The sequence below is a fragment of the Chenopodium quinoa genome, unplaced genomic scaffold (assembly GCF_001683475.1).
Source record: "Chenopodium quinoa cultivar QQ74 unplaced genomic scaffold, ASM168347v1, whole genome shotgun sequence".
In the NCBI taxonomy this organism is placed as follows: Eukaryota; Viridiplantae; Streptophyta; class Magnoliopsida; order Caryophyllales; family Amaranthaceae; genus Chenopodium; species Chenopodium quinoa.
The window spans coordinates 1,461,035-1,472,925 of record NW_018743977.1 but is presented as its reverse complement, the minus strand read 5'-3'; the positions used below and the strand labels follow the sequence as shown (position 1 = coordinate 1,472,925).

Here is an 11,891-nt window from a genome sequence, read left to right as displayed (position 1 = left end):
TGTTCATACAAGTCGACATCTAAATATGTGTTTTCGGATCAGTTTTGTATCAGGTCGGTCGGGTCAGTTTTTGACACTTCTATTCCCCCCCCCCCTCAATCTTCTCTCATTAATCACCACCACTAAAACACCACTTTCACCACCACCACCACCACCACATCACTACTCGCCAATCGCTGCAACCCGATATTGTAAGAGAGTGGTAGACAACAACAATAATGGACCAACTAGCCACATCTACATAAAGGTACTTTGCTAATAATTTGTACATAAAGAAAGATTTCATACACACAAAACTCTACTCTTTATATTTGGTGAAAAAAGAAAAAGAAATGCCAACAAACCAAGTGAAGAGTTGGAAAATGGCGCCAACCTTTGACATACTTTGAGCCTAAGTTATGAACAGCAACCCTTTCTCTCTCTAAAGTCTAAACTTATGTTATTTCTCTCTCTTACTGTCCTACCATCCCTTGAGATCACATCTAACGTCTCTTTGAATCAAACCAATGACTTCCCAACTATCAGTTTGGTAGAAAACTACACCATTCCCACCACACTTCCCCATCTTATTCTTCTATTGTTTAAATTAATTTCATTAGATATGATCCTTCTCTTCTTTATATCTCACTCTCTCTTCTTCCTTTCCTCCCTCACTACCTCTTCTCCATCCCGTCTTCGCCTTTGCCGTGGTGTACTTTGCCATGGCTGGCCTTATTCCTGGTCCTTTCCCTGTTACCGATGAGGTAAACCTCCCTTCTTGTCTCTTATTTGTTCTTTGAGATATATTCATGTGTAGGAACTTAGATGGTTTCTTTATTTGTTATATATGCTACATCATTTATACTTCTATATGAATATTGAAAAGGAGAATAATTTTGGCCAAGTTAAATAAAATTTGTACTATCTACCATTGTGGATTTGTGGGTCTGTACTTTTTCGTTGGTTACACTTTTTATTTTTCATGTGTTCCTTTTTGTTGGTTACACTTTTGTTTTATTTTTTCCAAATTTTGCTAATTTTTTCTAACACATACCTCACCTAGAACACCATTTTCTTACTTTTTCTTACAAAATCTTTACTTATAACACTCTTTCTCATACTTTTTCCTACACATAACCCACTCTTTCTCCAAATGCATTGGTCTGTGGATCTACAATAAATGTAACTAACTTTAAGGAACGGAGGTAGTACATGTGTTCTTACAAAATATATATATATATATATATATATATATATATATATATAATTTTATTTTTTTTAATTTTTATTTTTATTGCAGAATCGTTCACCAACCCGGCAATCAGGAGGAAAGATATGCAGGGTTTGTGGTGATGGTATAGAAGTAAAAGAAGACGGGGAGCCTTTCGCAGCATGTCATGCATGTAGGTTTCCTGTCTGCCGGCCTTGTTACGAGTACGAAAGGAATGAAGGCACTCAGTGCTGTCCTCAGTGCAATACTCGCTATAAGCGTCACAGAGGTTTGTTAACCTTTTTTTCTTAGCATAAACCATTCCTTTTCTTTGCTCATATTTTCAGATCATACTGTTTTTATACTTAGCTTGATCATAAGAAGATTATGTTAAATCGGAATTTGTTTTATTTATATGTATCAGGCTCCCCAATAGTCGAGGGTGATGAGGAAGAAGCATTTGATGCTAATGGCTTAGTTGATGAGTTTGAGATTAAGATCAACCACCAACATCCTACAAATCAATCTGTGAGTTGAATCTTGTAACAAAAATAGTATCGAATTCTCTTATGTACAATATTGGTACTAACCATATAGTGTTAATTTTGCAGGAAAATGGGGAGTATAATCAACAGCAATGGCATGCTAATGGAAATCAACTATCTTCTTTTGCTGGAAGTGGTAAAGAACTTCAATTCTTCCTGTTTCATGTAGAAAAGAAATCTGATCTGCCAATTTTGTGCTGTTTCTGATAATATATTATGTCTTCTGTGCTATCAAACAGTTGCTGGTAAGGATTTTGATGGAGAAAAGGAGGTGAACGGAAAGGATTTTGAAGACGAAAAGGATATATATGGTAACAATGATCAATGGAAGGAGCGAGTAGAGAAGTGGAAAAGCAGGCAAGAGAAGAAAGGCTTAGTTAAAACCTATGATAGCGAAAATGATAAGGGTGAAGAAGATGATTTCCTGTAAGCAGTAATTTTAGTCTTCGAACTTTTTCTTCTTCTTCTGAATTCCCGCTTTACTAATACACATATTCAGCTTAGAATCATCAATGCTGAATAGAAACCTTTTTCATTATGTTTGACAATGAACAACACTTTTCATAAGAAATTGCATTTAGCTGTGATTTGGATCAGACAAGTTTCTAACCAGGGATAGAGAGGAATTCTTTTTTTTTTTTTTTTTTTTTTTTTTTTTTTTTTTTTTTTGTAATTTAATTTCTAGAGACCATGGTTAATTACTTAGCATTCAGACCTAATACACCGAGAAATTATGTATTAGTTTGCTATAGCCTGAGCTCTATCTGCTTATTTGGTCAGAAGAAACAATTTTCTGTCAGTTTGCACATCTAAATAGCAATTTATCCATTCTTCATGAGGAATAATATTCTCTAAATCAATTTCTGAAATTGAACTTCTGTATTGATCAGTGTGATGTGTAACATATTACAGTCCTAAATCTAAATCTATAATTTATGACAGACAATGAGAAAACTCGAAAAGCTCATCACTAACTTGCATTGTTATTAATGTTATTATATCTTTACTATCTGTATAACAAGTAATAAGCATTAACAAGTTTTCATTCTCCAGGATTGCTGAAGCAAGACAACCACTATGGAGAAAAGTCCCTATATCATCAAGCAAAATCAACCCATACCGCATTATAATTATCATGCGGCTTGTTATTCTTGCCTTCTTCCTCAGGTTTCGAATATTAACCCCAGCAGAAGATGCCTACCCATTATGGCTCATCTCTGTTATTTGTGAGACTTGGTTTGCATTTTCTTGGATACTTGACCAGTTCCCCAAATGGTTTCCTATCAACCGGGAAACATACTTGGACCGCCTTACATTGAGATTTGAACGTGAGGGAGAGCCTAACCGTCTAGCCCCAGTTGATTTCTTTGTCAGTACTGTGGATCCATTAAAAGAGCCACCCATAATTACTGCAAACACTGTGCTATCCATCTTGTCTGTTGATTATCCAGTTGAAAAGGTCAGCTGCTATGTATCAGATGATGGTGCTTCAATGCTTCTGTTTGATACACTGTCTGAAACTTCCGAGTTTGCGAGGAGATGGGTTCCGTTTTGTAAGAAGTATAACATTGAGCCTAGGGCTCCTGAGTTTTACTTCTCGCAGAAAATGGATTATTTGAAGGATAAGGTCCAAGCTACATTTGTCAAAGATCGACGAGCCATGAAAGTAAGCAAGCAACACTATTTCTTGTAATTTGCTGCTGTCCAAGCTCTTTTTAAATATAAGCCCTGACAAACTTGAATTTTTATTTTCGCTGATTATTAGAGAGAATACGAAGAGTTCAAGATCAGAATTAATGCATTGGTGGCGAAAGCAGTGAAGAAACCTGAAGAGGGGTGGGTTATGCAAGATGGAAATCCATGGCCTGGGAATAACACACGAGATCATCCTGGCATGATTCAGGTTAATTAATATACTCATATTTCTGATCGATATTTGAGGAAATCTAAATGAACTCTAATCAAGAATGTTTTGTTGGACAAACAATCAATCAAAGCCTTAATCCCGTAAGTGGGGTTGTTGGACAAACATGTACTAATAATCATATATGTGTCCAGGTTTATCTAGGAAGTGAGGGAGCACTAGATGTGGAAGGTAAGGAGTTGCCAAAGCTAGTTTATGTCTCACGTGAGAAGCGACCTGGATACAATCACCACAAGAAAGCCGGTGCCATGAATGCTATGGTTAGAGGCTTCATTTTCAATTTACTTCGTTTTGCATTTCTATTACAATTTCACAGTAATTTGCAATTAACTAACTAAATTAACATGCTTGCTATATTATCTGCTGGTTGTTTTCAGGTCCGCGTTTCAGCAGTGCTTACAAATGCACCATTCATATTGAATCTTGATTGTGATCACTACGTCAACAATAGTAAGGCTGTTAGAGAAGCTATGTGCTTCTTAATGGATCCTCAATTTGGAAAGAAGCTATGCTATGTCCAGTTTCCTCAGAGATTTGATGGTATTGACAGGCATGATAGATATGCTAATCGCAATATTGTCTTTTTTGATGTAAGTTCAACCTAATCTTTTGACAGCACTGGAAATATAGCCACTATATCCTCAATGCTAGTAAAAGCCTTATTCTTTTTCTCGCCTTTTTTGTGTTGTAGATCAACATGAGAGGCTTAGATGGGATTCAAGGGCCAGTTTATGTAGGAACAGGATGTGTATTCAACCGACAGGCTTTATATGGATATGATCCTCCAGCATCAGAAAAAAAGCCGAAGATGACATGTGACTGTTTTCCTTCATGGTGCTGCTGTTGCTGCGGTGGTAGGAAGAAAAAGGCCAAGTCAAAGAATAATAATAAGAAAGGAATTAAGAGCTTGATCAGTAAGCTATACAGCAAGAAGAAGAAGACGATTATGGGGAAGAAGTACTCAAGAAAGGCTTCCACACCTGTCTTTGATCTCGAGGACATTGAAGAAGGACTTGAAGGGTATGAAGAGTTGGAGAAGTCATCCCTCATGTCTCAAAAGAACTTTGAGAAAAGGTTCGGTCAGTCACCAGTTTTCATTACTTCTACGCTTATGGAAGATGGAGGTCTTCCTGAGGGGACAAGCTCTACTGCATTGATCAAGGAGGCCATTCATGTTATTAGCTGTGGGTATGAAGAAAAGACTGAATGGGGCAAAGAGGTAAACACAAATTGACTTATAATCCGAATGTCAACATATTAACTAAGATGTTATGGTTCATCAGAAACATTATATAGCAAGTATGATGCTAAATTTCTAAAATAGGTGTTGCGTTATTCCTAAGCTCTAAAATTTCTTGTGAATTGTGTTTTGTTTGCAGATTGGATGGATATATGGGTCGATTACAGAGGATATTTTAACAGGCTTCAAAATGCACTGCAGAGGATGGAAATCAGTGTACTGCATGCCCAAGAGACCTGCCTTTAAGGGATCTGCCCCGATCAATCTATCAGACAGATTGCACCAAGTTCTGAGGTGGGCTCTTGGATCAGTTGAAATATTCCTTAGCCGACATTGTCCTTTATGGTATGCTTGGGGAGGGAAGCTCAAGTTGTTAGAGAGGCTTGCTTATATTAACACCATTGTCTACCCTTTCACCTCTATTCCTCTGCTTGCCTATTGTACTATCCCAGCTGTCTGTCTTCTCACCGGAAAATTCATCATTCCAACTGTAAGTACTCTTTGCTACTCATTATTCCACTTGAACTTTCATATATTTTGTTAAATGAACCTTAGAAGAGGTCCGTTATTCAACAATGTTTAACACTTTTGTTCCTCTGATGATTTTCCTGCAGCTGACAAACTTGGCCAGTGTATGGTTCTTGGCTCTATTTCTGTCCATCATAATAACGGGAGTGCTCGAGCTAAGGTGGAGTGAAGTGAGCATTGAGGACTGGTGGAGAAACGAGCAATTTTGGGTCATAGGTGGTGTCTCAGCTCACTTGTTTGCAGTCTTCCAAGGCCTGCTAAAGGTACTTGCAGGGGTGGACACCAACTTTACAGTGACAACAAAAGCAGCTGAAGATGCCGAATTTGGAGAGCTCTACCTCTTCAAATGGACTACCCTTTTAATCCCACCCACCACCTTGATCATACTCAACATGGTTGGAGTTGTAGCTGGAGTATCCGATGCCATTAACAACGGGTACAACTCGTGGGGCCCGCTGTTTGGGAAGCTTTTCTTCGCCTTCTGGGTGATTGTTCACCTGTATCCTTTCCTGAAGGGTCTGATGGGAAAACAGAACAGAACACCCACTATTGTTGTGCTATGGTCAGTTCTTCTAGCATCAATCTTCTCTCTCTTGTGGGTTCGGATTGATCCTTTCTTGCCTAAGCAAACTGGCCCTGTTCTCAAACAGTGTGGGGTGGAGTGCTAGTTCAATCATGTACACTCCTTTGCTACCTCTTTATTATACAGCAAGCACATCTGTTTTTTGTATCAAAGTAATAATCTTTGTTTTTTTGATAAAAGAGCTAAGCTAGAAAAATTATCTCCACCTTAATTTACTGTGTATGAAAGAATTAGACAAACAATTAGGTGTATACCAGTGTACTGCAAGGATTTGACAACAAATATTGTGAATTTCATTGTAACAAGAATATTTTTGAAAGTTGTTGCACACATTTCAAAAGTAATACCTTTAACAAAAGTAAATTCACTCACCACTCTTTTTGTACTCTAATTTGAGGATCTAATATGGCTCTGATACCATATGAAAGATGAAAGATATGTGAGAGAGAGTGAAGAGAATAGAACAATAATTTACTGTTAATTATTCTTGGCTAAATAAGCTGTTATACATCCAAGCTTTTATATAAAACCCCAAAAAACTAACCTACCTAGAAAGTACTACCTGATCCCACTATATCTTCCACTAATCTACTAACCTAAAGTTATTCTGACTGACTAGATATAACATTGTCTTGAACAAATTATAGGATTCTAAGATTTGACCTACTGCTACGTTCTAATTATTAGGTAAACAATTGAAAAACTGACAGTTTGCTTCTCTGCTTTGAAAGGAACTCTTAACAGTTTTATGTTCATTTTGGACTGAACTGTTTCCTTTAATATGTTCTTAGCTACCTTCTGCAACACTTGGGTGTTGGTAGTAATCACGTACATCTATGTTCCATGCATTACTTACATAGCAGCAAGCATATTGTCCTGTTATGTATATACGAGCGCGGAATAGTATTAGACCAAATACACAGAGCAAGAAATTGTGGTATATACATGGGAACATCTTTTAGGAACAGAGGCAGTACTTCACATGCTTATTTTTTTTTTTAATCAAATTATTACATATTATTTACAGTAAATGCATCTACTAAGTTGCTACTTGTACTAGAATATTTATTATGCCAACAATCATGAATTTCTGTATTTTCCTTGATTTTTCGACCTAGAAGGGTCTGAAAATGGAGCTTCTTGAATTTGAGACATAAGTTTCTGAGCTACACTGAGCATGGTCGGTCTTGACTCCGGTGAGTGACTGGTGCATCCCAATGCTGCAGCAACTACTTCCATCACTATAGCTTCCAATTTAGGAGATGGTGGTTGAAGTCTTTGATCTAACATATCCTTCAGGCTCAAATCCTGGATGTTTAATGATATAGTTCCTGAGAAGTGTGAAGATAATACCTCGCTTGGGCGTTGTCCCATCATAACTTCCAATGCTACAACTCCAAAGCTATATACATCAGATTTCTCAGTCACCTTCATAGTGAATGCTAGCTCTGCACATTAATGAATTCAGCATGTCAGACACTTGGAAACAACAGAGAAAATCTTATCATAGATTTAGTATGGGAAAAAAAAAAAGGAATTAAGGAGATTCACCTGGAGCCATGTAGCCATAAGACCCGGCAATGTTAGTCCAATTGGATGAACCAGTGAGCAACAGCTTAGCAGTGCCAAAATCTGATAGCCTAGGCTCAAAATCTGCATCAAGTAGAACATTGTTGATTGATATGTCACGGTGCACAATTGGTGGAGAGCAGTCATGGTGCAAGTAAGAAAGCGCATTTGCTAGTCCTTGCACTATTTTCAGTCTTAAACCCCAGTCTAAAAGGGATCCTTCATCACCATATAGCACTTCTCCTAGGCTACCTTTCTCTGCATAATCGTAAATCAGATACAAGTTTCCACTCTTGGAGCAAGCACCATGGAACTTAATGATGTTCCGGTGCCTGATTTGAGTTAGTGCTGTGATCTCATTGTCAAAGCTCTTGTAATCAGACGATTGGGTGTTGCTGAATTCAGTCTTATAAAGCCTTTTCACTGCAAGAATCTGTCCTGTTGGCAAGACAGCTTTGTATACAACCCCGAAACCTCCTCTTCCTGTACAGTATTTGTCATGGAAGTTCTCGGTTGCTCTAACTATATCTTCAAATTTGAATCTTCCTTTTCCTGATCCCCAAAGCAGCAGCTCTAAGTTGTCATAAATGGAAGGAAATTCCCTGTTCTTGTTCAGCGCTGCTTCCTTTTCTTTCATCCTCCTTCTTTTGTGCCAATTTAGATATAGAAATCCTACAAGAACACTTGCAAGAAACAAGAGGCAGCCAAGAACTATGGCTTCAATCAGTAACTTTCTCCTATGCTTAGCTGAATGCTTATTTATACACCTAGGAAAGCCTTGTTTAACTCCACACAAACCCGGGTTCCCAATAAATGCTGTTGAAGGTGCATCCTGGAAGACATTAATATTGGGAACCGGACCGTTCAGTTTGTTGTAGGAGAAATCTACTGACTCTAAGCTGATCATGCCAGAAAAACTGCCAGGAATACTTCCTGAGAGATTATTGTGAGAGAGATTCAGATATTGCAAAGAAGTAAGTGAGCTGAGACTTTCAGGTATGGTTCCTGAAAATGCATTGCCACTAATGTCTAGATAGTACCGTAACTCAGCTAACTCACCGAGCTCAAATGGAATCTGCTCTGATAAACCATTGTGACTCAGATTCAAGCTTGACAGGACCTTGCAATTTGCAAGCTCAACAGGAACTCTTCCTGTTAAACTGTTCTCTGACAAATCAAGATCCTTCAGATTAGCCAAGCTCCCTAAACTTCTCGGAACATTTCCAGTCAAATTATTTTGTCTTAAGCTAAGTTGCTCCAGCTGCTGCAGCTTTCCGATTTCTGTAGGGATTTTGCCACTCAGCTCATTTGAGTTCAGCTTCAGAACAACCAGTTTTATCAAATTTCCCAGAGAAGCCGGTATTTTTCCAGAAATGTTATTTCCTGTCAGCTCTAATCGAGTAAGATTAGTGCAGTCTCCCCATTGAGAAGAGAGTGATCCAAAAAACTGATTGTGAGCCAGGTTCAGAAAATCAAGACTTGGGTGAACCCCAAATGTCCGAGAAATATTACCAATAAACTGGTTCCCCTCGAGCCATACTCTATTTAGCCCCTTGCATTTCCTAAGGCAATCTGGAAGTGATCCTGTAAACTTGTTGAAATGAGCTGTAAACTCTACAAGAGCAAAGCCACTGCATAGATTCCGTGGCAACACTCCTGAGAAGTTGTTGAATGCAATTCGGATAGTAGTCAAGGAAAGGCTTAAGTTACCAAAATTCTTTGGAAATTCCTCAGAAAATGTGTTGTTGAACAAAGAAAGAGTTTGTAGGTTAACAAGATCAGCTAAGTTATCAGGCAACTTTCCTTGCAGATGGTTTGTGTTAAGATCAAGAATCTGCAACGACTTCATGCTGCCGATCTCAGGAGGAAAAGTTCCATTGAGACTGTTATTAAAAAGCTGTAAGATTGTAAGGTTTCTTAGATTACCAATAGATGAGGGAATAGGACCTGAAAGCTGATTACTAGAAAAGTCTGTCTGATTCAAAACATTTAAATTCCCGATTTCTGAAGGAATTGAACCAGAAAAATTGTTGTTATACAAGAAAAATGTGTCGAGTTTTGTTAATAGACCGATTTCAGGAGGTATAATACCACTGAACTTATTGTACTGAAGTTCCAACATGACCAACTCAGTCCAATTGGTGAAGAAATAGGAAGACAAATTTCCTGAAAGTGAATTTTCAGAGACATCTATTTCAGTTAACAGCCTAAGATTGGTCAAGGACAAAGGCAATTCCCCGGTTAACAAATTCGAAGCTAAGCCTATGTGTGTTAAGTTAGTGCACAGGCCTAACTCAGGAGGAACCTTAGAGTTCAGTTTGTTCCATCGAAGATCGAGTCTTTGAAGCATTTTAAGGTTCCCCAAAGAAGAAGGTACTCTCCCTTCAAATGAGTTATTATACAATTCCAACACTTCAAGGCCTAGAACATTACCAACTTCTTGAGGGATCAACCCACTAAACCGGTTATTTCCTACACGAAGATCCTTAAGAAAACTAAGCTTAAAAATACTTAAAGGTAAAGCATCATGGAACTTATTTTCTGTAAGATTGAGAAACTCAAGTTTAGTAAGACTACTAAACAATGAACTAGGCAAAAAACCTGTCAAATAGTTTTCTGATAAATCAAGGTAAGTGAGATTAGTACAAGTATGTATAAAACTTGGAAACTCAAACTCAAGATTATTATAGTTAAGGCTAAGATGGGTGATCATTGGCATAGAAGCAAACCTCGACCAGTCAGGTGACTCTAAGTAATTCGCGCCAAGGTCCAAGTACCTTAACTCCTGAAGATAGCAGAGTTGGTAAGGTACATTCCCTGTAAGGTAATTGTCACTTAAGTCTAAGGAAGTTAACCTTGAGAGGTTGCCAATCGAGGATGGTATCGAGCCATTTAAGGTGTTTTGGCTAAGATTAAGGATGTTTAGAGTAGGAAATGAAGTGAAGTTAAAATGATCAAGTGTTCCAACAATGTTGGAGTTTGCAAGATTTACTGCAAAAACTGTATTCTGTTTCTCATCACAAATGATTCCTTCCCATTGGCATAAGTTATGAGCATTTGAGAGGGTCCATGATGAGAGATTTTGTGACAAAAGGGTGTTTTTCCAAGACAAAAGAGCTTGAATTTCTGGTTTTAGTGATAAAATGGTGTTGTTTAGAAGCAAGAAAAAGAAGAAAAAGTGGAAGATAAAGGTTGAAGATTTTGTAAGAAAAAGCTTCATGATTTTGGGATGACATAAAAGATGAGCAAAGTGGATCATATATACACATTATAATATCTTGTACTGTTGTAACAAATCTACAATGGAGGTCCATTCTTCTACTACAGAAGCAAGTTAAGTTAAACAAGGACAGATGTAATTTATTTATTTATTTATTTTTTGGCTATAATCAAACCGGATTATTATTTTGGAATTAGAAAACTTATGATTTTAGTTCTTTTGTGTTGTGACTGTTAGTCTCATTGGGGCGTTTTTTTTTTTTTTGAGGTCGGTAAAATATCCTAATTTTCAACAGAAATTTGAAGGTTCAAAAATTTTCAAACCTATCTTCCTAACTTTTTTTTAGTTCATGATTCGCCAAATATTGGTTTGTGCACCGTAAACACTATGCACCCAAAGAATACAAAAGAATAAGAATCAATGAACATCAAGGTTAAAACTTAAAACAAAATAACTTGAACCATGCGTGTTAAAACAAAATTACATTACCCCGTATAGAAGCAAATAACATATAGTAAAAATACAAAAAAAATCATGTATAATTTCCATGCATAAAAAACATGGTCGATAAATAAAAAAATATAAAGTAAATGAACATAAAATAGCACACGTAGTTCATACCCAAAAACATGTTCAACCTATTTTTTAAAAAAATAAAAAGAATATACAAGTATGTCGTAGTGAAAAGATCCTGGTCATATACACCGTATCATAATCTTCAACCTTATAAAAAATACACAAAATTATACTCTGTAACATATATCCGAAGGAAGTACTTGTATGTCTTTGTGATTTGAATTGGTATATGTATTAAGCTCTACATAGAATTTATTAAGAATTGATAGATACTCCTATTTAAATTTTTTTGGGGCTTTTGCTGCAGATGAACACATGTGTTCTTGAGAACTGCATAGGACAAGGATCAATCTAAGGGCCCTTGTGTTGGTTTTATTCATATATTTTTAAAAATAATAGAAGGCAAAAGCGTAATTATTACATGCATCCGAGAGTATTGAGAATGATGCGCATGTTTGTATGTATATTTCACATTTTCCCATTCCTTGTTAGTAGCTGTAAACTTATAGTGTGTAAA

General features: G+C 37.0%; 2 protein-coding genes across 2 annotated transcripts; one reads left to right on the top strand and one right to left on the bottom strand.

Moving 5' to 3' along the window:
* The first annotated feature begins 587 nt into the window (after positions 1-587).
* Positions 588-6,380, top strand: LOC110689717 (cellulose synthase A catalytic subunit 4 [UDP-forming]-like). The gene is made up of 12 exons (XM_021866498.1): positions 588-743; positions 1,280-1,478; positions 1,614-1,717; positions 1,801-1,870; positions 1,974-2,160; positions 2,788-3,400; positions 3,500-3,637; positions 3,793-3,918; positions 4,036-4,248; positions 4,350-4,877; positions 5,038-5,388; positions 5,513-6,380. Exons 1-12 carry the CDS (start codon positions 702-704, stop codon positions 6,092-6,094), a joined length of 3,153 nt encoding a protein of 1,050 aa, XP_021722190.1. The 5' UTR covers positions 588-701; the 3' UTR covers positions 6,095-6,380.
* Positions 6,381-6,908: 528 nt separating this feature from the next.
* LOC110689716 (MDIS1-interacting receptor like kinase 2-like) lies at positions 6,909-11,713 on the bottom strand. The gene is made up of 2 exons (XM_021866496.1): positions 7,561-11,713; positions 6,909-7,457 (listed from the first exon to the last, which is right to left on the bottom strand). Exons 1-2 carry the CDS (start codon positions 10,835-10,837, stop codon positions 7,090-7,092), a joined length of 3,645 nt encoding a protein of 1,214 aa, XP_021722188.1. The 5' UTR covers positions 10,838-11,713; the 3' UTR covers positions 6,909-7,089.
* Positions 11,714-11,891: the final 178 nt, after the last annotated feature.

Coding starts and splice junctions, on each gene's coding strand:
- LOC110689717 (XM_021866498.1), top strand. CDS start 702: ATGGCTGGCCTTATTCCTGGTCCTTTCCCTGTTACCGATGAG. Junction 2,161..2,787: donor GGTGAAGAAGATGATTTCCT/GTAAGCAGTAAT, acceptor TTCATTCTCCAG/GATTGCTGAAGCAAGACAAC. Junction 3,638..3,792: donor ATCATCCTGGCATGATTCAG/GTTAATTAATAT, acceptor ATATGTGTCCAG/GTTTATCTAGGAAGTGAGGG.
- LOC110689716 (XM_021866496.1), bottom strand. CDS start 10,837: ATGATCCACTTTGCTCATCTTTTATGTCATCCCAAAATCATGAAGCTT. Junction 7,458..7,560: donor TTATGGCTACATGGCTCCAG/GTGAATCTCCTT, acceptor ATTAATGTGCAG/AGCTAGCATTCACTATGAAG.